General features: G+C 38.5%; 4 protein-coding genes across 16 annotated transcripts in view; 2 read left to right on the top strand and 2 right to left on the bottom strand.

The window, feature by feature from the left end:
• The window catches only part of HDAC4 (Histone deacetylase 4), a 74,416-nt gene extending 73,400 nt beyond the window's left edge, over positions 1-1,016 (top strand). For 8 of the 12 annotated variants that reach the window (XM_053754195.2, XM_053754200.2, XM_053754193.2 and 5 more), the window contains one exon: positions 13-1,015. In XM_053754195.2, coding sequence (XP_053610170.1) covers positions 13-73 — 61 coding nt within the window. In that variant the 3' untranslated portion in view covers positions 74-1,015. Of the gene's footprint in view, positions 1-12 lie in introns of all 12 variants that reach the window. The other 4 variants (XM_053754199.2, XM_053754204.2, XM_053754202.2 and 1 more) reach the window with 2 other exon arrangements.
• Positions 1,017-1,411: 395 nt separating this feature from the next.
• Rbpn-5 (Rabaptin-5) lies at positions 1,412-18,283 on the bottom strand. 2 transcript variants are annotated; one of them, XM_053754214.2, is made up of 16 exons: positions 18,058-18,283; positions 17,864-17,977; positions 15,492-15,629; positions 13,662-13,759; positions 12,239-12,322; positions 11,307-11,417; positions 10,773-10,848; positions 9,672-9,793; positions 9,003-9,143; positions 7,159-7,250; positions 6,649-6,742; positions 6,165-6,340; positions 5,695-5,797; positions 4,852-4,968; positions 4,472-4,582; positions 1,412-4,311 (listed from the first exon to the last, which is right to left on the bottom strand). In XM_053754214.2, exons 1-16 carry the CDS (start codon positions 18,086-18,088, stop codon positions 4,144-4,146), a joined length of 1,776 nt encoding a protein of 591 aa, XP_053610189.1. In that variant the 5' UTR covers positions 18,089-18,283; the 3' UTR covers positions 1,412-4,143. The 2 variants fall into 2 exon arrangements, with proteins under 2 accessions (XP_053610189.1, XP_053610190.1); XM_053754215.2 differs by lacking the exon at positions 17,864-17,977.
• Positions 18,284-19,063: 780 nt separating this feature from the next.
• Positions 19,064-26,888, bottom strand: part of LOC128674653 (uncharacterized protein) — a 34,785-nt gene continuing 26,960 nt past the window's right edge. Inside the window, exons 3-5 of the mRNA XM_053753375.2 lie at positions 20,534-20,717; positions 20,017-20,123; positions 19,064-19,723 (exon numbers count right to left, since the gene is read on the bottom strand). Of these exons, the coding sequence (XP_053609350.1) occupies positions 19,508-19,723; positions 20,017-20,123; positions 20,534-20,717 (507 nt within the window). The 3' untranslated portion in view covers positions 19,064-19,507. The remainder of the gene's footprint in view (positions 19,724-20,016; positions 20,124-20,533; positions 20,718-26,888) is intronic.
• Positions 21,493-26,615, top strand: LOC135309831 (uncharacterized). Its single transcript, XM_064436311.1, has 2 exons — positions 21,493-21,769; positions 21,861-26,615. Exon 2 carries the CDS (start codon positions 21,940-21,942, stop codon positions 23,062-23,064), a length of 1,125 nt encoding a protein of 374 aa, XP_064292381.1. The 5' UTR covers positions 21,493-21,769; positions 21,861-21,939; the 3' UTR covers positions 23,065-26,615.

Raw genomic sequence — 26,888 nt, 5'->3', positions numbered from 1 at the left:
GTCCCATTCCAGGTCAGCGGAGAGCTCGCGCTCGGGGTCGGAGGAGCCGATGGAGCAGGACGAGGGCAAGTGAGGTCACTGACCCCGTGACCTCGACCCCAGCGATACATTCCCCGCGACCGACTGCCAGCACTCGGATCACTCGCGAGATCACTCGGATCACTCGCGAGATCACTCGCATCACTCGCGGAGCTCGGAGACGACACGAAACGCGTCCTGCCAAATATTCTCCCGAACGCGATGTGCTATAATGTATATTACATAAAAAATACTATTTCGTCGTAATTCATAATGAATTAGTGGAGGTGTAGCGAATTGTAATAGGTGGTAAAATTAAGACAAATCTTAATTTCAAAGCTTTAAATGAGAGTAGGAAAATAATTATATTAAATATGTACAAAAGATATTTATATTATATATTTGATTAATGTTAAGTGTAACTATGTAGCGACGCCCTCGCTTACCAAAGATGTTCGAGCCTTCTTTGTCTGTTCACGTATGTGTATATACGGAGTTTCTACCGCCCCAGGCGTTTTATTGACATTGAGAAGTTTATATTGTGGTTACAGGAGAGCATCGCCCGATGTTCTATATACTTGTGGTGCCCTCTATTATTGTCTATGTGATAATTTATATAAAGCAAAGATACTGACAGATAGTGGTGTCGAGCAAAGACGTCCTTTGTATGATGTTATATGTAAAATATATGTGGCGAGCCGCACGGTCCTAGTTCTGTATTGTTACTGGTATTGTATTTTGTTGGCCGAATACTTCAGAGTTATCGCTCTTTTTGTGACGTTGAAAACGTAGAAACCGGCGCGAGGCTCTGTCCCCGCCGCTGAGCGCGGACGCGCGTTATATTTTTCTATATGGCTGTCTGTATGTGTATACGTACCGCTGCAACCGCGTACCTTCAGGATTCGATCCTCGTACGTTAAACAGAGTTAAAAAAAATGTTGTGTCTTTGAAAATTTTATTGTTAAATTGGAATACAGATGAAAGAATTATTTAATAAATGTATGTATAAATATCTATATATATATTTGGAGATAACTGCATTTTTATTCCAACCTACCTTTTTTAGGATTTCGAATGAAAAACGAATACTTACCATATTAGGATTACATTGACATCAATATCGTAATCGTATTTCCTCAAGCCTGTCGGTCGTGCTCATCACGTGGAATCAAGCACACACAACTTTCTTGACACTATTAATGGAGTGGTTTGCCATTGCCTTCTCAATTTCACACCACTGGAAGCAGATGGTGGTCTACGAAAACTACACGAGTCAGATTGGTATACAAACTCATATGGCAAGAGTGGTAGAGAGTTCTAACCTGGGACCTTTCGATCTTAACCATTACACCACCACTTCTTTAATTAACATCTAGTTTAAAAATAATAAGTGTTTACTATTCGTGTAGCTCTTTTATTTACAATAAACTTTGTTATGTTACAACTTATGTCTATTCGCTAGCCGAAACTTTACACAAAGGAAATAACACCATTTGTACATACACAATATGTATCATATGAAGAACGCAAAGCACCAATAAATAACATAATACAAATTATCAGTGAACTATTTTTAAGCCCAATACAAATTAAGGAAATTCAACGGAAAACAAATGAAAACATCTACGTGTTTTGTCCAATAGTGGACTTCTTTTCATAAAAGCGTTGAAAGTAATATTGCGTCAAAGTACACTATTCTGTAAAAGGCTTAAAAAGTCGATTTAAAAATAATGTTTTTGGTGCCAAACTTGTTGTCAGTGAGCGGCTGAACTGCTCCGTTGTACAAGTAACACATTTGACAGATTAACAAAACAATATTGCAATAAAATACAAAACTTGAGAAGGTTGAAACATACTCTTGCTGGATACACTAATACCTACTTATTAGATATCACGGGAACAGGACGTCACTAGAAACGAATTTCAACACAGTCAGATCTTACGTTAACTCTAGTATAATATAACTTTGTTAATTAAAGAAGGGATTAAAATTGGTAGTTGTTAAAAATAAAGTTTGTGTACGAGGTAAGTAAAATCGTCTGTGTGTGGTTCCCGCCCTAACTTCTAGGACCACTGCAAAATATATTATCTTTACTAAAGAATAAAAAACCTGTAATAACAACAGCACTCCCAAAGTGGGCTGACGTCGAATATCGAAGTTTATTTATTAATCGTCGGGCTTCCAGGCGTCATAGCCGTGAATAAATTTGGGAACACTCTCAGATAATCTCTATCTATGATATAAATCAGATCGATACCATTAGTTGTTTCCTTCTTTAATTGACTGAGTTATAATGTAGTATGTACAGTTATAATATAACGCAAAACCGTAGGTAGCTTTGTACTACACAATAATAAGACCCATATACTACAAGTATATTCTATGTAGCAAATAAACAACTATTCTTCGGTTAAAATTCGTTTTTACTGAAGATTCAAATGGTATTTACTAACTACGTTAACTATTTCTTGTTCTTACACATTATTTTCACTTTATGATCGTAAAGCTGGGCGCACATGCTCGGCAAACCCCGTCAGATCTCATCGACAATGTAGTTATCTCGATAGCCCACTGTCACTAAATCCATAGTATCAACAAGCTATAGGATATATATAATTTCGATACAATCGTTCTAGAATAACGATAAAAACAATAACCAATAGTAATAATATTGTTGTCGATACTATCGTATGGTGTTCACACCGCTATCGAGATTTTCGAAAGACCTATTGTTAGGTCACACAAGACTGTCACAAGAGTTTATGAACTAAATCGCGACTTAGTATTTTTATAGGAAGTGTACGTCGATCTGCCGTGAAGTTTGTCAAGCATGTAAACTGCATAATAGCGCCATTCCAACTCTCAAACGAATTGCCCAATAATATTGTTGTCTCTTTCGTAATCACGTAATTTGAAAGAGATAGACAATAATAATGGACGAAAAACTTGGCTGGTAGAACGGTGCCTCGTAAAACCATTTAGTTCACACCATTATACGTGAAGGCACATTTCCGTAACGTCTTAGAACCTTCGCAAGTTGCAGATATTAATCACATTCACTTGGTTTTTGCTATATACTTTTGTTAAGTTCAAGACAGGCCTCAACACGTATTTATAGTATTTTGTTCAACATTGTATACTTTAAAACTCAGGATGATGCGTTCGCTAAGTGTCAAAACTATTCCAGTATCAGGAGATGGAACAGTTAAGTATGTCAATTTAAATTACTTTTTTTATACAAAAAAAGTTCCCATTTCATTATTCCAGTATTTTGAGATAGCACTAGTGTCAGAAAAATAATTTAAGAAAAAAATTAACAATAAAAATAATCTATATCGTCCTTCAAATCCATTAACGAGTTTTGTATACGCTTTTGTAAATTGACGTATAATTAGATTTCATTTATTTCATAAGCTTACCCTAGTCGGGGGAGTGCGGGGGCTCCGTGCTGAAGTAGGGCGCCGTGTGGGGCTGCAGCAACGTGCGGCACACTGTACACACGCGGGCTCTAGTCGGGGGAGTGCGGGGGCTCCGTGCTGAAGTAGGGCGCCGTGTGGGGCTGCAGCAACGTGCGGCACACTGTACACACGCGGGCTCTAGTCGGGGGAGTGCGGGGGCTCCGTGCTGAAGTAGGGCGCCGTGTGGGGCTGCAGCAACGTGCGGCACACTGTACACACGCGGGCTCTAGTCGGGGGAGTGCGGGGGCTCCGTGCTGAAGTAGGGCGCCGTGTGGGGCTGCAGCAACGTGCGGCACACTGTACACACGCGGGCTCTAGTCGGGGGAGTGCGGGGGCTCCGTGCTGAAGTAGGGCGCCGTGTGGGGCTGCAGCAACGTGCGGCACACTGTACACACGCGGGCTCTAGTCGGGGGAGTGCGGGGGCTCCGTGCTGAAGTAGGGCGCCGTGTGGGGCTGCAGCAACGTGCGGCACACTGTACACACGCGGGCTCTAGTCGGGGGAGTGCGGGGGCTCCGTGCTGAAGTAGGGCGCCGTGTGGGGCTGCAGCAACGTGCGGCACACTGTACACACGCGGGCTCTAGTCGGGGGAGTGCGGGGGCTCCGTGCTGAAGTAGGGCGCCGTGTGGGGCTGCTGCAACGTGCGGCACACTGTACACACGCGGGCTCTAGTCGGGGGAGTGCGGGGGCTCCGTGCTGAAGTAGGGCGCCGTGTGGGGCTGCAGCAACGTGCGGCACACTGTACACACGCGGGCGGGGGCGCCCCGGGGCCCGCTGGGGACGGAGTGAGACACACACGACGCGCAGAATATCCGCCCGCAGTGGCGGCAGTGCACCTGCAACGATAATCACACCAATTTTGAAAATAACTTTTGGGACTCGGGCGGGAATCGAACGCACGCCTCCTGCCTTACCGGCCAGTACTCTTACCACTTACTTAAGCACTGATTGTTCACCGTAATTAATTTAATTTGAATTTTATTTCATATACTGTACCTTCTTCTTGACATTGGGCAGGTTGACATGGCAGGACGGACACTCATTGACGTCCTCGTCATGCTGCCACCGCACTTCCGTGTCGGCTTCGCGAATGCGCTGCAGTTGTACCTGACAAACGTAGCATTTATTAGCTAACTCTTTTTTTTAAGTATTCCAAATGCCGGTCTCACGCTGTAACCAATTTTTTTCGGTATTTTTTTTTCACACTGGATCCAGATTGCATTAACTCTACGAAATTATATGTACAATCCTTCATTTTTTTCTTCAAAGACTTAGTGATATACATCGCTTATTGACGTCAAAAATTACGACAATTTTGAACTTGAATCCGATGGCAATCCATACACAACCAGCACAAGATATGAGCCGAGCCAGACCTGCAGCGACTGCGAGAGGCGCACGAAGTCCTGCTGCACCCTCTCGCTGTTGCCGAGCTCCTGCTGCAGCGCGCACACGCGCGTCCGCAGCTCGCCGCACTCGCTCTGGAGACGATTCTGTCACAACACGGTAGATCACAAGGTCAGAAGATCGTAAAACATATGTATGATCCAGATAACACACATATGACGGCGCGACGTCATAGTACCATTGTAAACAACACGTATTGTAAGCAACCCCGACCACAAGTGAAGCCGCGACCCCCGCCTCCACTACCCCCGCCTCCACTACCCTCGCCTCCACTACACATGCACATGTTGTAATTGCGCTCTGTTGCAAATTATTGTGCTGTATATCTAATTACTTATTACTGTAATTATTCTAATTTATGGAATAAATTCAAAGTTCGTTAAATCGACCTTGTCTTTGAAATGTCTGACTCCGACCCTAAGCTTCTGCCTTCACATATAATAATGAGAGTAGTGTTAACTAATCAACACAAGAGTGTTGAAGAAAAAAATCTGGAATCGAACCCGCGCCCCTGTCTGTCTGAAACTAATCTTAATTAATTCAGCCGAAACGACATGGTCTCGATGGCTCAGTGGTCAAGAGCACTGTCCCGGATAGACAGGGGCGCGGGTTCAATTCCCGCTCGATTCCAGATTTTTTTCATCTCTTTTCAAAAGTAAGTTAAAAAGCATATGTCACGTGTATAACAAATGTATTAAAAAATATATTTAAGATCATAGTGATAATTAATAGACTGCAACAATGCCGCTGCGCTGCAATTATACGAATATTCCTATGCTTTTATAGTTTTGTGAGTGTAGACGACGGCTCACCTTGTCCGCGAGTAGAGCCTCGATCATGTCGCCGGAGCTCCGCAGCTTGTCCGCGAGCTCCGCCAGCTGCGAGCGCTCGGCCTCCGCCTGCTCCAGCTGCTGTCTGCGGGGACATGACCATGCGTCAACTCGTCAATATACCTACGTTGTCGGTGCCAAAACACAGAGATACGATTCGAATAGAAACGTGTTACCGAAAAAAAAACGGAATAACGGAAAATAATATATAACGGAACGTAGGAGATTCAGACAGACAGACACGGCATAAGACTTTATAATATGTAAGGATATATGCAGATTGTGTATTTTTTCATGATTTTTAAATGATCAATAAATGTAATTTGTTACGTAAATAAATTATATTAGGACAAATCACAAATGAAATGAAACTAATAAAAAAAACCTTAAACACAATTAATCTACGTTATGAATAGGTAAAATAAATAAAAATATTTATCCATTGGAGTTACCTGGCCTGCCTCAGTTTCTCCGTGACGGCCGCCAGCGCAGCGTCCTGCGTGCGGAACCTGGCCGCGTTGTCCAGCAGCTGAGTGCGGAGCTCTTCTTCCCCGAGCGCGGCTTCTTCTCGCCCGATCTGGCTGAAGATCAGCTGTTCACGGACCCGCAGGATATGCTCTTGTAACTCCTACGAAACGTATAAGGTCTTACTACAAAAATATTTTAAACTGTGTGTGCCTGTGGCTGTATAAATTTAGTCATCACCTAATTATTAAAAAAAATATTTTCTTTAATGTCAAATTTGTCAACGTCACATTGACAGTTTAGACTAAATTCAAAATTGAAAATGTGACGTTGACAATTTTAACATTCGAGAAATTATGAATTTTTGCTATGATTTTACGACCCCTGCCTGACGTCAACACTCTTCGGGTAAGAAGAAGACCGACATAGTACAACGCATGACTACAGTATCTTGTACGAATAAGCACTTACCTCGACATTGTCCGGCAGATCTATAATTTCGTTTTGCATCTCTATCGCCTTCTTCATATAGGAACCTTTTAACATTTCATTGTCTCTTTCTAACCTGCAACAAATAAACATGTTTTGGAATACATTTTTTGTTTAAACATGTCTCAAATCCTTAAGACTCAATGGGTTGCAGCAGACGTCAAATTTGACGTTAACTTTAACCTGGGCGCCGCCGTCGTTTAGAATATTTTGCATTTTTCTGCGCAGGTTAAAATTTACGTCAAAAGTGACTGATTCCACCGAAACTTAGCATAATTAATTGCGACGTGTTCTATTCTATAGTCCAAGTACGTAAATATAAATCTTTATGATAACCGTATGTGCTACGGATACTGAAGGATCACTCTTCAGAAAAAAGCGCAAACAAGAACAAGTCTTAAGTTACTAGAATAAGATTAATTTTCAAGTACTCCGCTAGGATAAAATATATAGATAAGTTGATGAAGAATGTAGAATGAGCCCTGTACTCACGCGTCGAGCCTCTTCTGCAGCGTCTCTCGCTGCACCGTCAGCTCCGTGACGTGCGCCAGCGCCTGCTGCGTGCGCTGCGCGGCCGCCGACACCTGGGTGTTCACCAGTTCATGTTACATCAATCTTATTAATAGCATACTATAAGCTGAAGTATCTTTTGTCTCGTTCTGTAAAGTGTAATAGTGACAAAAGATATTGTAGCTTCAATTCAAATTTCATTTATTCAAATAATGAAGATCGATTTCGCTTTACTTTATTTTTAACATTTATTATTTATACATAATTTAACTTTTTAAGAACAAGATAATTAGAAGAGGACAAGGTCGTAAATCGAAACATTTTTATCGAAACATTTTAATATAAATCGAGGACAAATGTTTATAATTTCTGTCTTCATAAGAGAAGACTTGTTGTACTAATAATTATGCTACACTAGAGAATTGATTTCATTAGAGATAATTATCGTTTTCTATTGGACACAGTTGCCAGAATTTACTAAAAGGAAAACTTGTCGTAAATCGTGACTCCAGCCCCCGCCCATCTTGTACAAAGCGACTTATTGGGCGTTGTAAAACTGGGCACATTGTTCAAGTTCAAAATTCTTTATTCAATTTAGGATGATATACATCAATTATTGACGTCAAAAAATTACTTAAACTAAGTCTACTGCCGGCTTCCAAAGCGCAAGTGAAGAAGAAGCGGCGCAACAAACTTCACCGCGGCCTTTTCTCCAAGGACGTCAATTAACAAATGTAGGTCTTATACATATATTAAAATGTGTGAGGGACAAAAGACACTCTGTCCCGTTTTTTCTCGTAATTCTCTTTCATGTATGAGAGAAACGAAAGATATGTAGGCATAAGAAAAACCTACTTCAGCTGCTGCTGCGAGACGGCCCTCTGCCTCCACTGCGACAGTGTACATACCTGAGCGGCCAGCACGGCCTTGCACTGCTCCACAGCGTCCCCCAGCGCCTCCAGCTGCTGCTGCGAGGCGGCCCTCTGCCTCCACTGCGACAGTGTACATACCTGAGCGGCCAGCACGGCCTTGCACTGCTCCACAGCGGCCCCCAGCGCCTCCAGCTGCTGCTGCGAGGCGGCCCTCTGCCTCCACTGCGACAGTGTACATACCTGAGCGGCCAGCACGGCCTTGCACTGCTCCACAGCGTCCCCCAGCGCCTCCAGCTGCTGCTGCGAGGCGGCCCTCTGCCTCCACTGCGACAGTGTACATACCTGAGCGGCCAGCACGGCCTTGCACTGCTCCACAGCGTCCCCCAGCGCCTCCAGCTGCTGCTGCGAGGCGGCCCTCTGCCTCCACTGCGACAGTGTACATACCTGAGCGGCCAGCACGGCCTTGCACTGCTCCACAGCGTCCCCCAGCGCCTCCAGCTGCTGCTGCGAGGCGGCCCTCTGTCTCCACTGCGACAGTGTACATACCTGAGCGGCTAGCACGGCCTTGCACTGCTCCACAGCGTCCCCCAGCGCCTCCAGCTGCTGCTGCGAGGCGGCCCTCTGTCTCCACTGCGACAGTGTACATACCTGAGCGGCCAGCACGGCCTTGCACTGCTCCACAGCGTCCCCCAGCGCCTCCAGCTGCTGCTGCGAGGCGGCCCTCTGTCTCCACTGCGACAGTGTACATACCTGAGCGGCCAGCACGGCCTTGCACTGCTCCACAGCGTCCCCCAGCGCCTCCAGCTGCTGCTGCGAGGCGGCCCTCTGTCTCCACTGCGACAGTGTACATACCTGAGCGGCCAGCACGGCCTTGCACTGCTCCACAGCGTCCCCCAGCGCCTCCAGCTGCTGCTGCGAGGCGGCCCTCTGCCTCCACTGCGACAGTGTACATACCTGAGCGGCCAGCACGGCCTTGCACTGCTCCACAGCGTCCCCCAGCGCCTCCAGCTGCTGCTGCGAGGCGGCCCTCTCGTCCCTCCACGTGCCGATGGTCTCGTCGTGCAGGGACCGCACGCCTTCCAGCTCCTCAGTCGCCTGGAACAGATAGCTCATTATCTGCAGTCCCGTCGACCATGTGTCCTTGTGACGTTTGATGAGAGGAGCGCGGGATGGCCACTTGTCTGTAGTGTTGCCAACAACAACGTTAATTTTAAGGTTTTTGTTATATTTTCATTATCGTCGTCAGGGAGATCTGGTTGCATTCAACACAGTACAGTAACAGTACTGTTGAAGAATTCTCTCATTGAGAACCGATAATGGGTTTTCATAATAATGTATTGTTCTAGTAAAAAAGCAGTAGCGAAGAGGTCAGTTCCAAGTTCAAGATATGTTAAATTAGCTTTCAATTTACCCAATGTCCGCGTCGGTGTTCCTAACAATATGCATGCGTGTGTTTATATCGAGATCGGTTGAAACTAGTAATGTGTCTGCTACATCTTCCCAAATTAAAACTTTAAAGTCCGTAGAGCATTGTACTGTGAAAGTAGCGGGGATACACAACGACACTGTATGTTTGTACACTGTCTGATCGTTGTCACTGCAAAAAATATGTAAGTGACGTACCAGCTTGAGCGCGCGCTCGAGCCCGGCGACGCGGTCCCGCGCGGCGTCAGCTCGAGCTTGCTCGCCAACAAGCTGCTGCTCGTAGTTGGCGCACATGTCGCATGCGCGCGCGCGCGCGGTCGCTGCGACAGTGACGTACATTACAAACTCTGACAGTTGTAACAAACTATACATCTTTGTTCAAATTAAAGCAAAGGCAGTTAAAAGGAAAGTCTGTCCAGAAAGTAAAGGAATTTTAGACGGAACAGAATTTATTTGCCATTGCAATACCAAATAGAATGGTTAACATTGGTTGATAATGGTCCCAGTGTTGCCAGCCAACGGGAGACAGCGCCCTCATTTATCACTTTCTTGACAGACCGTAAATATATATTTATTTGAATAATATATAGGGGTTAAAGCTAATCTGCTGTTTCCAAAATCAAAGGGCACCTTTAATGGCGTCAACACTGTGTCTTTTGGCATTTCTTCACAGCAGAGGTCGTTCCAAAATTCTAGTACTATGTAGCTTTGGTAAATATGATTTACTAGCTGCGCCCCGGGGCTTCGCCCCCGTGGGAATTTCGGGATAAAATGTACCCTATGTGTTATTCCAAGTTATTTTCTACCCGTGTACCAAATTACACAATAATCGGCCCAGTATATAATGCGTGAAGAGATAATAAACAAACTTATTCGTTTTTTATTTATTAGTTGGGATTGGGATATATACAGCTTCACTTTGTTGAAAGAACTATAAAAAGTAATTTATTTCAATGAAAAGTCCGTATTGGGAGTACAATATATAAATAAATAATAAATATATTAGGACAAATCACACCGATTGAGCTAGCCCCAAAGTAAGTTCGAGACTTGTGTTACGGGATACTAACTCAACGATACTATATTTTATAACAAATACATATATAGATAAACATCCAAGACCCGGGCCAATCAGAAAAAGATCATTTTCCATTATGACCCGACCGGGGATCGAACCCGGGACCTCTCGGTTCAGAGGCAAGCACTTTACCACTTCGCCACCGAGGTCGTCAAATACATACTTATATATTTATATATATATATATTTATATATATACTTATATATTTCCATAATAATACCTTCTAGTTTCTCAGCCTTGTCTCCACTGGGCACGCCAGCGGGCGCGGTGCTGCCAGCCGCCGCTGATTTCTCTTTCTGAAATGAAAAATCAACAAAAATTGCAATATATGTAACTTACGATTATACTAGCTGTTGCCTGTTGCTCTGCACGATTACTTGCAAGACATATCTGACATCAGTAAAACAGGGATGGTTTTTATATAGGCTATCGAGGTCGTATCAAAATCGCTATCTCTATGACAGGGGGTGCAAGATCTGTCAATGATTTATTCTTTTTTAGACGTGTGGTGTGTAGCCAAAACTGTGACAGTATTGGCTTTTATGACAGCGCCATAGTGCGCTTTCGTTTAAAATTGGCTGTAAGATTTCAATAGAAAAGTATTTCAAAGCCGGGGACTGGGCTTTGAAAATCTTTTCTAATGTTCTATTCTTTTGATTGGGATTTTTTTTTTGTAGAGGCGTTCGATATTCGACTCTAAGAACCAAGGGAAAAAGTTGGTCGGCTGTGATAAAAGCATGTAAGATATCGTTACCAATGCCTCTTGCAGCTGCGTGTCAGTGTCCCTGAGTTTGGTTTTCAAGGCCGCGATCTCGTCATTCAGAGGCTGAATGATGGACTGCAGCTCGCCCTCCTCTGAGCTTTGCTGGAATCAAACACGCTCCTTCAGTTTCCTATTCGATTCCAACCAACTTTTATTTTCATTATATAATTGAGATTTATACTTCCAGACTGTAATCGGTAGTTGTAATGAAATGAAAACAAATGTGGCCGTCCAAATCAAAAGGGACCTTATGGCGCCCGGCACTTACGCCATTATTGCCGTTGTTTTGTATTCGAACAACGGCAATAAAGGACCTAAGTGCCAGCCGCCATAAGGTCCCTTTTGATTTGGACGGCCACAAATTGATTTATACGTGCAGGTCGGTCGGGTCTTCGGTCAGGTCAGGGACGGCAGGCGAGGTCAAGAGCAACTTTAAAAAGACATAACTCAAGTGATGGTATATAACTACTTTATACGAGTCAGATTGATAATAGGGGTTAAAGATAAATGTCTCCTTTAAGTGGCTACGTGGCAACTTCTCCATTTTATGTGCATATTTTCCATGAAAATCTCAAAGTTGTCAAAAGCAGCTACAAGGATTTTCCAAAGGACATTTTGCGACCAGAGGACGTTTGACGAAAAGGACATTTTGCGACTTAAGCCAAGGCACCATCCACTTAATTTCTTAAAAGTCGTATTCCTCATGGCCGAGGGTCATGGTCATTACATGGAATGAAACACATAACTTTCTTGGCATTATTAATGGAGCGATTTGACATTGCCTTCTCCATTCCACACACGAGTTTATAATAATCAACCAGTGTGCAGGTTTCCTCACGATGTTTTCCTTAACCGGAAACCCACTTAATATTACGTACCAATTCGGTATTAAGCAAAAATTATTAATCTGTAATATGTGATACCTTCTTGTTGGGCTGTTCGTCGGCCTCCGCGCCGAGCTTGCGCGCGAGCGAGCGCACGAACGTGGCGGGCGCCAGCGACAGCTCCTGCGCGCACCGCAAGTACCACAACACGGTGGAGTTAGACATGCTTGCGTCACAACACGGACGCGTTTACTTTTTGTTTTACATATATACAGTCATGAACACACCAAGTTACCAACATTGCAAACACGCTCTATTGCCACGGCGTATGTAATGATCAATACAGGGTAGCTTGACATTGTTGCTGTTGACTGTACATCACATCATCATCAATAATTAAAATTAATAAATACATGGAATGTGCCCGATTTTTTAAAATTGGTTAGATTTTAATTTTTAAGCATTATATTGCATTCATTTTGATAGTTGCAACAAAAATATTTTGTTGTAACTACTTTTAAATAAATTGGTAATTTTGAATAAAAAAATTGAACAATATTGAAGTTGAATATGATTGTAAATATTGAACTAATTTAAGTTTTTGAACATTGATTTCACTTTGTTCATTTTATTTAATTAAATTTCGATTATAATTATATTATACAGTAAATTTAATACAAAAATACCATGCATCATGTCCACAGCCAATGTCTAGATATAACTTCATATATGTTTGATTATCATTTAAAGTATATTGTTCTTTTTGTCAATAATGAAAATCATGCTGTGCGCACTTCATTCTTGGTTTTTCAACCAGCCATTGTAACCATTGTATTAATTAAGCCCAACATGTTATGTTGTTAAACTGTTTTGTGTGCCAATAAATAAAATTGAAAAAATATTCTTAAAATTCTTGATAATAGCAAGAAAAACACCACACTATCTAGCCACATTTAACTCGGAGGGGACTAAACATAACGCCGATATGCTAATTTATCGATTAGGCATGTGTTCTGATGTATGCACCACAGCAGGAGCTTGATAAGCCCCAGGGCCAACCATTTCGTTTGCATGTCGGCACAAACCTATTAAGTAATATACTGTTTCTTGGTGGTAAGTTAAATGTAGTTAACATTAAATAAGTGTTGTGAAAATTAAACCAAAAACATAATTTATGCTGAAATCATTTAAAGTGTAGAAAAAAGACAAAGAAAAGTAATAACTACTATGTAACGTACTATAAAGGTAACGTAGCCGAATGTGATCGAATATTTCCATACAACTTCCCAGATAGGTGTCGTAAAACCGGATCAGTGATTTTAGCACTCTATCTCTTTTCTTCTCATATACTTCTAATATGCGTTTCTCTCTCTAGCATGAGCGAAACGAAATAAATAACATAACTAACATTTTTAACACATGGATTCTGAAATAAATAAATTCATTCACACAAATGTTTGGTAATGTCTCTAGGTGTAGAACGGAATAATTCTACGAGAATTTAGTGTATGAGTGAGGTTACCTGTTGTTGCTGTTGTCGCAGCAGCTGCTCCAGCTCGAGGTTCCTGTGCCGCAGCCGCTGCACCTCCTCCGACCCTGACGATGACACCTCTAGGGTCTCTACGGGCGACAATCATATATTTTTATTGATAAAAAGTACACTATGTGATATTCCACGTTATATTCCACCCTTATACCAAATTTTATAACAATCGGGCCAGTAGATTTTGCGTGAAAGATACATAAACATACATACACTCCTCTACACTTTCAGCGAACTCAGGCGCAGACGCGATTAATGAACAACGCAATGTACGTTGCGTTGTTTGTAACCTTTTTTTTACCAGCAATGCACGTCGAAACTGTCAAAATTTGGCGAACTGTTTGCCGATATTGCAGTCGGCATAACAGGGGCAAGTTAAAAGAAAGCTTGTAAAAAAACATTGCAGTACCTTTGTTACCCCATAGGGAACAAAATGGGAGCATTTTTAACAGCACGATACAACGTCAAACTATATTCGAATACAATAACAGTGTATCAAGCTTTCGCGAGTTATAGATTTTTAGTGTTCCGTTCCTTGAAATGTAAAATCGTATCTCATATAGGATCACTTCATTTTCCGTCTCTTTTTGTCGGGAATCTATCGAGGTATCGAGGCATACGTTCAAATTCATATAAAACTAGCGTTTCGTCCCGGTTTCGCTCGGGTAAAATACACATTACACCTAAACCTTTGCTTGAATGACTCTATATAAAAAAAACCCCTCTGTATTAAAAAAAAGTAGTTTCAAAGATCTAAGCATACATAGGGACAAAAACACAGTGAGAAGCGACTTTGTTTTATACTTTGTATAGTGACAGGATAGTGATCTCGGGTGAACTATATTTTTCGTCTGCGAAAAAAATTTAAGTTGTCGCGATCAAAGTGTATGAACATTTATATCACATATTTTACCATTTCGCAAGGGAATCATAACTTTATAGGGTTTCCACTGACCTAGAATCATGAAATTTCAATACAGACTGCAAATATATAGCTAAAAAATAGCTGCGATGCCTTAGGTGCGCTAGGCCACTCGCACTTGACCGGTTTTTATTATTAATTAGTGATTGATAACTATGTGTTAATTTGATAAAATTAATGGTACTCTGCTATCATAAATAAATTGTTAGTAGCAAGCAAACTGACGTGACTGTGAGAGCGTGTAAATAAAATTTATGAAAAAAAGTTACGATTTCTATATTTTTTTTATGAAATCTGAGCAACACATTTCGTGCCAAAACATAATTATAATTACAGCAGTATTCCGTGTTGGTAGTAAAATATATTATTTTTATTTCAAAGCTCCCGTAGGAATTTTGAGATAAAATATAGCCTATAGCAATCTTGGATAATGTACCTTTCTAGTGGTGAAAGAATTTTTGAAATCGGTTCGGTAGTTTCGGAGATTACCCGCAAACGCTTACTTCTTTATAATAATAGAATAATATAGATATGGTACAAAGGGCGGACAACGCTAAAACGCTCAGGAAAAACTGGAAGATAATTTATAGCAATCGTTGTAAGTATATGAATAAATATTACAAAGCAATCATCAAACTGGGATGGTTGGACAAGACCAGAGACAACAATACATGGAAAGTGAGTCGATGCATTTGCTCAGCTGTAGGACATGTTGTAGCCATTGAATAAAATCATTGATCTCAGTGGTAACCAATTTGTTTCTGTGGCATACGACATTGCATGTAGTAAGTAATTAAGTTCTAGATTATTATATGTTATTATATTGTGACTTGTGTGTAATGGTGGGCAAATAAATGTTTCTATCTATATAATGATATGGGACTGACCGCTGACCAGTAGCTGCAGGTTCTGTATCTCACTGCGCTGGTTCTGGCTGAGGTTCTCCAGCTGGGCCAGCTCCTCTCGGAGCCCCACCACCTCGGACTGCAGCTGCTCCTTCTCCTGTATCATCTTGCGCATGTCTTCTGCAACGTCACAACAACAGATAGGAAATTATTTGAGTCAAATAACAATATAAGTATCATGGGTAAGACTTTGAATGGAAGTTTTCTCTTTCTCTTTTTAGCATGTTCCTGTATGCACCTTAGCCTTTTCTTGCCTATCAGCAGTTAAGTATTTTATCCCATAGTCGCATAGTGTTCATATTCTATGGCACATCCGCACTCGGAATGGAAACTACCTGGTATGGTACCAATTAATTGACTTTCACAAATACCCTTTCATTTTACATTTTTTAAATACAAGTGCTGAGAATAATGAGAAATTAATGTTTAAATCATATTCTCAAATCCTCCATATGAAAGTTAATAAAACATTGTATTTGTAAATGAATTAATAAAATATTTTTACTTACTAAAAATTGCTAGAAACAAAATAAGTTTATTTATTTTACATTATTCTAAAATCTGATAAGTATTTGATTATGTGAAAGAATATTTCAGAGCATTAAATGAGAACATACAACTTTTAAAAAATAGTGGGGAAAATTTTATGAATTAATTGTGAATTAAGGAAACATTGAGAAGGTGTTTCGGACAACAGCAACGAAGAGTGAAGTGAGTGAGTGAAGTTCATAACTAAAGTATTTTGAAAAAGTTGATAACTCAAAATAAAACATTTATTTTTTTCCTATATATTTAGCTCTTGTTACTATTAAATACATTTTGTTGAACTTTCTGTTTTATTTTTCCTATTAAAAAGTTATAAATATTAAGTCTATTTAGTGAATACAGGAATGATTTGAGATCAACCACAGAAGGCAAATTGCCATGCAGTTTCACCTCCACCACACATTCGTTAAATATTCTAAGTCATACAAAGTTAATGCACTCACTATAACAAGATGACAAGCACAAGTATACAAACATGAAAGCGGGTTAATTTCTATAACTATTTATTTAAGAGATTTAAAAACTACCTCCAAAGGAGCTACATGGTCTTAGGCACTAAATAAATATATTGAAGGGCTGTTTCCATCATATTTATTGTATCACTCATAGTATTATTAAAATTGTAATATTTGATCTTGTAATATTCTTTGAGTTGGTACTTTATTTTGTTTGTTTGAGTTGCTATTTTACAGTAAATCATAATATACTTACAGTTACCCAAGCCGATGCTACTTTTAAGCTACCCTTACCCTTTTTATCTAAGTATTTACAAATGGCTTCTATTCACCTCCATATCAGTCTAATCACTCTTATTTTCTATACGTATCTAAATGCAACTTATGTGAATTTTTGCAGAACACTTTCAACAACCAATATGAGAAACAAAGAAAAATTGCTATCTAGGTTATTTCATACGATTTGTCTGGGTTTGTACTACTACTGGAACAAACATTTGCAGAGTTTATATAGCGAAGTTCTGACTGAATTTATACAAATACATGTGAAAAAAAAAAATTAATGATGCTATCAGCTTTAGAGGTAAAGATGACAGACAACACAATCATATTTGGATTTATAATATTAAGCATGGAGATATAGAAGATATTATGTAGCCAAACTGGTAAAGCTTTACTAGATAGAATCTTCCAACTAGGACACAACTATTTGTCATAATGAAAATTGAAAAATATTCTTTTCACCACTAAACAAATACATTATGTAATGTGTGGTTTAGAAAAGAAGATGATGCAGGGAGTGGACTTGTGCTATGAAAGACCTGAATATCACCACGCCACCAAATCACTTCTTAATTGTTAATTAGCAACATATGAGTAAATACAATACGAAACCATTTCTAAATCAGCAAAGAGTGATTTATATTGAATGTCTACTCCTTACACATAAAAAGTGTAATGATTCTATCTGGATCACACACATCACCTACACTGAATAACCTTGTATAACACCTGTCATAAAATTTAGTTCAAAGCCATCATTTGGCCCCACATGGACGGTATGGTACAAAGTAGGCTGATGTGTTTCTGAAAAAACTATTATTCTTTTTAAAGGAAGGTTATCATATGAATCCTATTGTAACTTGTTAAACACATCATGCCAACTTAATAAACACAGGGCCAAAAAAATTACAAGCTCAACTTTCAACAATTTTACATGATTTTATGAAAATTTTCAACAATTCAAATGTTAACAGCCAACTACCACTCAATGGTTAGATGCATGCTAGTGAGTAACATGAACACAAGGGCAATACCATGCCAGATCCTGCACCATCTGATGGAAACACGAACCTTCTTTTTGTAAAAATAACTCTTTCATTTTCGCCCGCTGAACGTTAAATTGCTCCTCCAATTCGCGCCGCGTTTGATCCACTGTCGAGGTGATGTTCTCCCCCACGACCTCGGCTTGAAAAAGACAACACCATGACTTCTTCGAGAAGAGGATTATAGCCTAATTTTGACGACGGTCTGGTAAAAAAACGTACCTTTTGGAGCTTCCGCTGTGTCGTTAGACATCTTGCGCACGGAGCCCGCAGGCCCTATAGGTATTGTTTATAAACAGTTCAACAATAATCCAGGAGCAATATTCATTATTACAGGCGTCTTGAACATTGATAAGGTTAGGCAAAAAAATAATATCACACAATATCATGAAATGAAATCATTCATGGAAAATTAGCTGACCTGACAGTTTGAGATCAGATTTGACATTGACAATTGATAACTACGAAACAGACCAAAAAGAAACCACGTAAAAATAAGAAGCGAATCCCAAATCCACAATTTTGTGTGTGTACATACGTGCATGCAGTACGGTAAGTTGCACAGGTACAGTGCAACCAATTATTTGCAATCTAGTCAGTTTGTTCTGTACTGATTTTTAATCATACTACGCATTTTTTTTTATCATTAAATTATATAAGTCATAATATTAGTAAGAAATACAAGGATATAATCCTAACTAACTCCATCTGTTATCAAGTAGTACAAACATTTTTACACAGCTGCTAAAATAAGTTTATTCCACCATACTTTAATGAGTATATCTTGACCACAGCTCATGTAATATTACACAGTTGTGTTCTATGTATATCAATGCCGCAACGGCTTAGTGCTTTTTGATGTTAAATGAGATACGTCAGTAAAGTATTATGTACCATACACTCAGGCAATGTCCCCGGGTTATCGCAGAGTTACATGTGCAGCTAAGTAAAAAGAATAGATGTTTTTGCTTTTATACTAGTTACGGCTTCGACTCGATTTGAGCAGTGGCAATAGGGGCAACAGTTTTATGGGCTGGTTATTTTAGGTACAGTCAACAGCATGTGAATATGTACCTATACGTATTTAGTACTATGTTGGTATATGTGCTCTTGACTGTATTGTTTTGAAAAAATCGCTTAAAGCTGATGAGTTTGGTAGCCTTGCATGCTTGAACTATCGATGGGGTTGGAATAAGCTATTAATTATGAGAAAAAGAAAACTATAATATACATAATGTTTATAATAAATAAATTTATTTGGTATTATCTAATTCACATTCAAGTTCATAATAACTACTATCTTTTATTAATCTAATCTACGTAATTACAAAATATCTTTGTCTTTTAACATGAAATAAAATACAGCAATAGCAACCCATTTTGTCATGGTAATGACCGGTAGGCAACAAATAAATAAATCTCTTAGAGTAACACACATGTTATGTTTCTTAAACATTTGTATAGCGCCATCGTCTAACAATTAAGGCACAGACATATCACAGTTTGATGTCTAACGATAGTACAATTTATAAGACGTATACATAGATTATTATTTACAAGATAAAAGTGAATTTAAATGCAAAAAATATCAACAGCTCTGTGCAAAAATACAGACATTCGACTAACACTAGATGGCGCTGTTCGGAATTGAGCTACTCGCCGCTAGATGGCGTTAGAAGCCTTGTTTCGCCTCTCTGAACTTTCTGCCGTCTGGTTTGTCTTCGAGGCAAGGCACTTGGACCAGGTTGAAGTAGATGTGTCCCATGAGGTGGGAGGCGGAGGTGTTGGTCGTCTTGAGGCAGTCGAAGAGCATGTCGTCGCAGGTGCAGTGCGACTTGCTGTAGAGCGAGTTGTTGGTCAAGTTGTACCGCTGCGAAAATGCGCGGACCTGATCGGATAATAAGTGTTTTTAGATGCCCTGCTTTTAACCAGTCAATAGATATAGATTTACAAAATTAGGTAAGTAAAATATTCTTATTCTAGCAGTTAATAGATTCGTTATTATTTTGTGTGTTTAGTTTTTTTTTATGGTAGGTCCGTACATATCATGGCAACCCTCATGTCAAAGTTATGGCCATAACTAGGGTGATGGACGGTATTCCTTAACGCTTCTTCCATCCAAGGAAAGGATTTCCTTGTATACTAATAATAGTTAAATAAAGTGGGTACAGAGGTAGGTACCTTGGTAGGACAGAGATCGTGTGTCCGGCAGCACCGGTCCAGCCGCCGGTCTGCGCCCAGGTCGTGGTAGTCCGACGCGATGTCCCCGGTGCCGCACCATTTTGTCCCTGTTACGATAAAATAGAGGCGTTTTATTGACAGCAGATCCAAGGAGTCATTAGGCGTGAGTATCATATCATGGAAGGCTGAAGGACAACCCTTCAGCGTCCTTACATATTTAAACTAGACAGAGACTAAATACTAAAAGCCATAACAAAATAAATAAACGCGCTACGAATTGAAATTGTTTGGAAACCAATAATGGTCTTGTTCAGCCACTGAGCAGAACATTTTAACACTTTGTTTCTGCTAAGCAAAGACTTAAGCTGTTGACAAATACAGTCAGGCAGACGGCTGGTTGTGAAATCACGGCCCAATCTTCAAATTTTTGAGGATAAAGCACTCCATATAGTCCTGCTTTAAGGCGAGAACCGCACTGTTGTGCGCGGGGCCTTGCGACAGCTAAAACCCCACTTGCCAGGTATGATCCCCTGCAGCAGCGTGAGCGGACTGCCGCCCAGCAAGCCTGCGTGCGCGCCGCCCGCGTCCAGCCTCGCCCGCGCGCGCGCCTCCCCCTCCCCGCCGCCCTCCGGCTTCCACGTCGGCTGGGCGCCCTCCCTGTCGCCCCGGAGGCTGTCGTCGGAGCTCTCTGTGCCTTCCAACTGGAATTTAAAGGTTAAATACATTTTTATAGGTTTTGATATTGACGTGCGTTGAAATACGTTGAATTTCTGGGTGGTCCGTCGACGGATGTCAAACAACGGCACGACCGAGCAATGGGGCATGGCTCTTAGTGTTGATGTTTATTGGAATGTGGTTCAATACGTTCAACAGCGTCACCGTTGTAGTAACTGTGTGCTTGTGTTTTTGTGTGTGATGGCATTTGTTTCTCGGAAACTGTCGTGCGTGGCTATTGTTCCGTGGCTGTTTTTGAGAAAACTGAACGGCCGCATCCGCTGGCTTTCATTTCTGCGTTTAGTTTCTTGTAAACAGGATTTTTTTTAATTACAATGTTTGGGCAGAAACTCTTATCTCTATTTAGATAGATACATAAGTATTAAAGTACCTTTTATGTTAAAAAAACAACAAGACATACAAACAAAACCGTTTCTTACACAGAAAAAATAAAAAATAGACATTGGATGGACCAGGGTCTGTTTTGCAGCAGGTATGTATATTAAAATTAAATTCAATCTATCTGTATGTTATGTTACGTGCATCAAGCAAAAACTGAAAATCAAATTGGATGCAACGAATTGAGAAATCAATACAAAGGTAGCTATTATAAAATATAGCTCCACAAATTAATACGGATTTAAATTGCAAGAATAGATTAACTTAAACCGTTTAAAATCGTATAAACATGGGAAAAAATATTGGAAAACTATTGTAAATTTTAGCTATGTATTGGGTAATAACGTGCCTAGTATGTATAGATGTAAAGAAATAAGATTATTATTTCTTCATTTTGAATTTGCCGCGCTTTGCGTTGTCGACAAAGCAGCATGGTAAAGTTGGTAAAACAGTTCTGTTATTTAAATTTGCCGCGTTCAGTCACGTCAATGTCAAGTCGATAGACGTCAGACAGAATAATTTCAAAATATAGGAGGTGGTAAAATAATTTGTTGATGATTGTATTGTGAAATAAATTGGTGGATATAATTTTGATAAAAAGTGTAAGAAATAAACTTTATTGTCGTTTCTTTGTTTACAGGTATGTACCTTTATATTTTAAAATGTTAGTTTAAGTCGATAGTAAGAAATAGTGAATGTTAGTTAATACAAAATAAAAACTTTGTTTACAGCAACACAAGAGTTTATTTCCAACACTCCTGAAGAATTAAGATAAGATCTTATAAAACGACAATCTTGTTTTAATGAAAAATGGAGAAACTTCAATTTAAATTTACATTATTGCCCGGAAGTGATGGAAAGTCAAATGTGTATTCTATAACCTCAATAACCACTAAGGACAACAAAGTGTATGCAATACCTGAGGAGTTTCAGGCGGTTGGCCATCACAAAGAAATCATTAAAACCTCTGCATATAATAAAGTGAAGAATAGCTTAAAAAAAAGGTTCCAAACAAGAAGAGTCTGGATAACAATGACACAAGAATTGGCTGGAATTTATTTAGATGAAGACGGAAACGTGCAATTTGGAGATCAATTTTTAGAAGAAATAATAGAAGAAGAAGTGGCGCAGAAGAACGAGTCAGGTACACTAGAAAAATTATTTGAAAAGTTTATAGAAACCACGCAAGCAAATAGGCAGCAAAGTTTAAAATCAATTGCAGAAAAATTTGTATTAGAAAAATTTACTAGTAAAAATGCCAACGCAAATCTGTGGATTGACATTTTTGAAAAAGAATGTTTGCGATGTGAGGTAACATCGGATGAAAAAAAAATTGAAATACTCAGATTGTTTTTGGATAAGACCTGCGCTGACTGGTATAGTTCTATGATTATGAAATTGTCATTCAAATCTGAATGGTCTATATGGAAAAGCAAATTTTGTGAGACATTCGCCAATAAGGGATGGAACCCAGTCACTTACGCACTGTTTTTTAAATACAAAGATGGTTCTTTACTAGAATACGCTATAAAAAAGGAAAAACTTCTGCTGGAGATGAGACCATCAATTGATACAGGTACTTTGACAGATCTTATTGCAGCGGGATTACCAGAATTCATTTTAAACAAAATAGACCGAGAAATTCTAAAAGATACAATGGATTTATTTAATGAGCTGAATAAGCATGAACACTCGATGAATAAAAGAAATTTTGTGGCCAAGAGAAATTATGGAAATCAGAAGTCTTATGTTAAAACCGAAACAAAAATTCCATGCAAAATATGTGAAAAATTAAATAAGGGCTCGCGTTATCATTCTGAAAATTTATGCTGGTTTAAAGAAAAAGAAGAGGAAAAAATTAAGAAAAATTCCATTAGGCATGTCAATAATTCAGTAATTGAAGCAGAATTAAACGAGGCTGATCAAAAAAACTAATAGTAACACCATTGATAACTGTCAAACTAATTATAAATGATAAATTACAAATAAACGGAGTCTATGACTCAGGCTCTAATGTCTCTTTGATAAATTCAAAATTATTGAAGTTAAAAAAGAACGAGAACAATACTTATACAAATGAAGCAAATTTAATAACAATTAATGGTGTTCAAAAGACAAGTGGTTTGACAAGCTTAAAAGTAAAGATTTTTGGATTAGAAAAACAAGTTGATGTGTACATTATTGATGGAAAAAATTTTAAGTATGACTTTTTAATTGGATTAGATTTAATAAAAATATTTAAACTTATTCAAACTGAAGACTTAGAAATTATACAGAAAAGGTATCCAAATAATGATAAAGTCGATAAAGTAGAAGAATTTAGTACAACTTTTAATTACACATCAGGAAAAGAAAAAGAAAACAGTAGTATCTTAAAAAAATACGAAATAAATTTCAATGAACATGTAAATGAAGAAGACTTTGAAATGAAAATAAATCATTTAGATGAAGATAAAAAGGAAAATATAAATAAGTTGATAAATGAATACAAATCTGTCTTTGCAAAAGATAAATACGATGTTGGTACTGTTAATGGGTATGAAGCGAGAATAGACTTATCAGTGGAAAAATACTGCAGTAAAAGGCCTTATAAATGCACTATGGAAGATAAAAAAGAAATAGAACATCAAATAGCAAAATTATTAGATAACAAGCTAATAGAAGAATCTTACAGTCCTTTTGCAGCACCCGTAACACTAGCATTTAAAAAAGAGGATAACAAGAAATCAAGATTATGTATAGACTTCAGGGATCTGAACAAAATTGTGGTACCTCAAGCTCAACCTTTCCCTTTAATTGAAGACTTAGTAATTAAGACTAGAAACTGTACTTTTTTTTCAACCTTAGATATAAATTCTGCGTTCTGGTCTATTCCCTTGCGGATAGAAGACAGAAAGAAGACAGGATTCGTAACTCAAGAAGGTCATTTTCAGTGGACCTGCTTACCCTTTGGTTTAAAAACATCCCCAGCAATTTTCCAAAGAATTTTAAGTAATATTCTAAGAAAATACAATCTTTCAGAATTTGCTGCTAATTTTATAGACGATATTTTGGTTTTTTCAAGGAGTTTTGATGAACACATTAATCATTTGACGCAATTACTGGACGCTATAAAAAAAGAAGGATTTAGACTAAAATTCACAAAATGCACATTTGCGTCAAACTCGGTTAAATATCTCGGTCATATAATTCAAAATAATTCAGTTCAGCCAGTCAAAGACAATGTCATTTCCATTAAGAATTTTCCTATTCCCAAAACTCAAAAGCATATAAGACAGTTTCTTGGGAAAATTAATTTTTACCACGAATACATACCGAGGAGCGCTATAATATTAGATCCTTTGCACAATTTATTAAGAAAAAATCAGAAGTTTGTTTGGTCTGATGAATGTCAAAAATCGTTTGATATGGTAAAAAATCTATTATGCTCTCAACCGATTCTAGAAATATTTGACAAAAATTTGCCTATCAATATTTACACTGATGCTTCTATAGAAGGCGTAGGCGCTATTTTAAAACAGGTACAACTAGATGGAAAAGAAAAACCAGTAGCTTATTTCTCAAAAAAACTAAACGAAGCCCAGAAGAAAAAGAAAGCTATATATTTAGAATGTTTAGCTATAAGAGAAGCTGTTAGATACTGGCAATATTGGTTATTGGGTAGGTCATTTACAGTGTACTCAGACCACAAACCTTTAGAAAATATGAATTTAAAATCAAGAACTGATGAGGAACTGGGAGATTTGACATATTATTTGTCGCAATACGAATTTAAAATAAAATACGCTCCTGGGAAAAATAATCTCGAGGCGGACTGCTTAAGCCGAAACCCAGTATTGGAGATAAATGAAAATACAGATGAGCAATTAAAAGTAGTGAATTTGATAAATTTGGAAGATATTATAGAAGATCAAGAAAGTAATACAGAAATACAAAAGAATAAAAATAAATTAATAAAAAAGGAAAATCTATACTACAAAAAAGTTGGAAACAAGGAAAAGATAATTTTATCAGAAAGATTCAGTTTAAAACTTCTTAAAAATGTCCACGAAAGCTTATGTCATATTGGTGTCGGACAAATGCAGAAAATGGTTGGTCCTCTCTTTTCTACAAATGAAATGTCAGCAAACATCAGAAAGATTTGTAGGAACTGTACGACTTGTATAAAAAATAAATCAAGAGGACATGGCAAATTTGGACACTTGTCTCATCTAGGACCAGCCACAAGACCTTTTGAGATAATTTCTATAGACACAATAGGAGGTTTCGGAGGCTCAAGATCTACAAAAAAATATCTTCATTTGTTAGTAGATCATTTTACCAGGTACGCGTTTATTCTTACTTCGAAGACTCAAACTGCAAATGATTTCATAAAGCTTGTCAAGAATATATCGGAAACAGAGGTCATAGGTATGATTCTCACAGACCAATACCCAGGTATAAATTCTTATGAATTCAAAAAGTTTTTGGATGACAAACAGATACCAATAGTATTTACAGCAGTAAATGCACCATTCTCTAATGGTCTTAATGAAAGACTAAACCAAACATTAGTGAATAAAATTAGATGTCGAATCAATGAAAGTGAGAAAAAGCAGGCTTGGACATCCATAGCTCAAGAATGTGTAAGCATATACAATAAAACTGATCACTCAGTTACTGGATTTTCACCATCTTATCTGTTGTATGGTACAAATGTATCAATTCTACCAGAACAACTCAAGCAAGAAGTATCACATAATGATTGGATAAGGGATAAAAATATTGCATTTGCAAATACTATAAAATCACATGAATACAATAAAAGATTATTTGACAAAAAACGAAAACCTTGGATATTTAATGTTGGAGATATGGTCTTTGTGGAAAATGGGAATAAATTAAACAGGAAAAAACTAGATGAATTGAAAATTGGGCCATATAAGATAATTGAAAAAATTTCTAACTCAATTTATAGAGTAGATACAGGTCACAAGAAAATAGAATCAAATCTTTTCCACATAACAAAGCTTATTCCTGTCCCAGGTAAAGAGGAGTTACTACAAGAATAAGAAGAGTGATATCATATGATAGAAATTTCGAGAAGAAATTTCCTCCGAGGGGGGGGAGATGTAAAGAAATAAGATTATTATTTCTTCATTTTGAATTTGCCGCGCTTTGCGTTGTCGACAAAGCAGCATGGTAAAGTTGGTAAAACAGTTCTGTTATTTAAATTTGCCGCGTTCAGTCACGTCAATGTCAAGTCGATAGACGTCAGACAGAATAATTTCAAAATATAGGAGGTGGTAAAATAATTTGTTGATGATTGTATTGTGAAATAAATTGGTGGATATAATTTTGATAAAAAGTGTAAGAAATAAACTTTATTGTCGTTTCTTTGTTTACAGGTATGTACCTTTATATTTTAAAATGTTAGTTTAAGTCGATAGTAAGAAATAGTGAATGTTAGTTAATACAAAATAAAAACTTTGTTTACAGCAACACAAGAGTTTATTTCCAACACTCCTGAAGAATTAAGATAAGATCTTATATAGATAATTATAATTTTCGATATAGGACGTTAACATCCGATAATATTAATCGTATGAATCGGATATGCAAAAATTATCGCATTAACTAGTTTGTAAACTAGCTAATGCGATAATTTTTCACTGTAGCGCCCGTGTGCAGTCAATACTTTTATCAAATGGGTTATTTTATAAACCCTGGTTCAAGATTTCTTTTATTTCTTACCAAAATAATTAAAAATATCTTGTTAA

The sequence above is a fragment of the Plodia interpunctella genome, chromosome 13 (assembly GCF_027563975.2).
Source record: "Plodia interpunctella isolate USDA-ARS_2022_Savannah chromosome 13, ilPloInte3.2, whole genome shotgun sequence".
Taxonomy (NCBI): domain Eukaryota; kingdom Metazoa; phylum Arthropoda; class Insecta; order Lepidoptera; family Pyralidae; genus Plodia; species Plodia interpunctella.
Note: the sequence above shows the minus strand (reverse complement) of the source record. Positions and strands in the feature narration are given on the sequence as shown.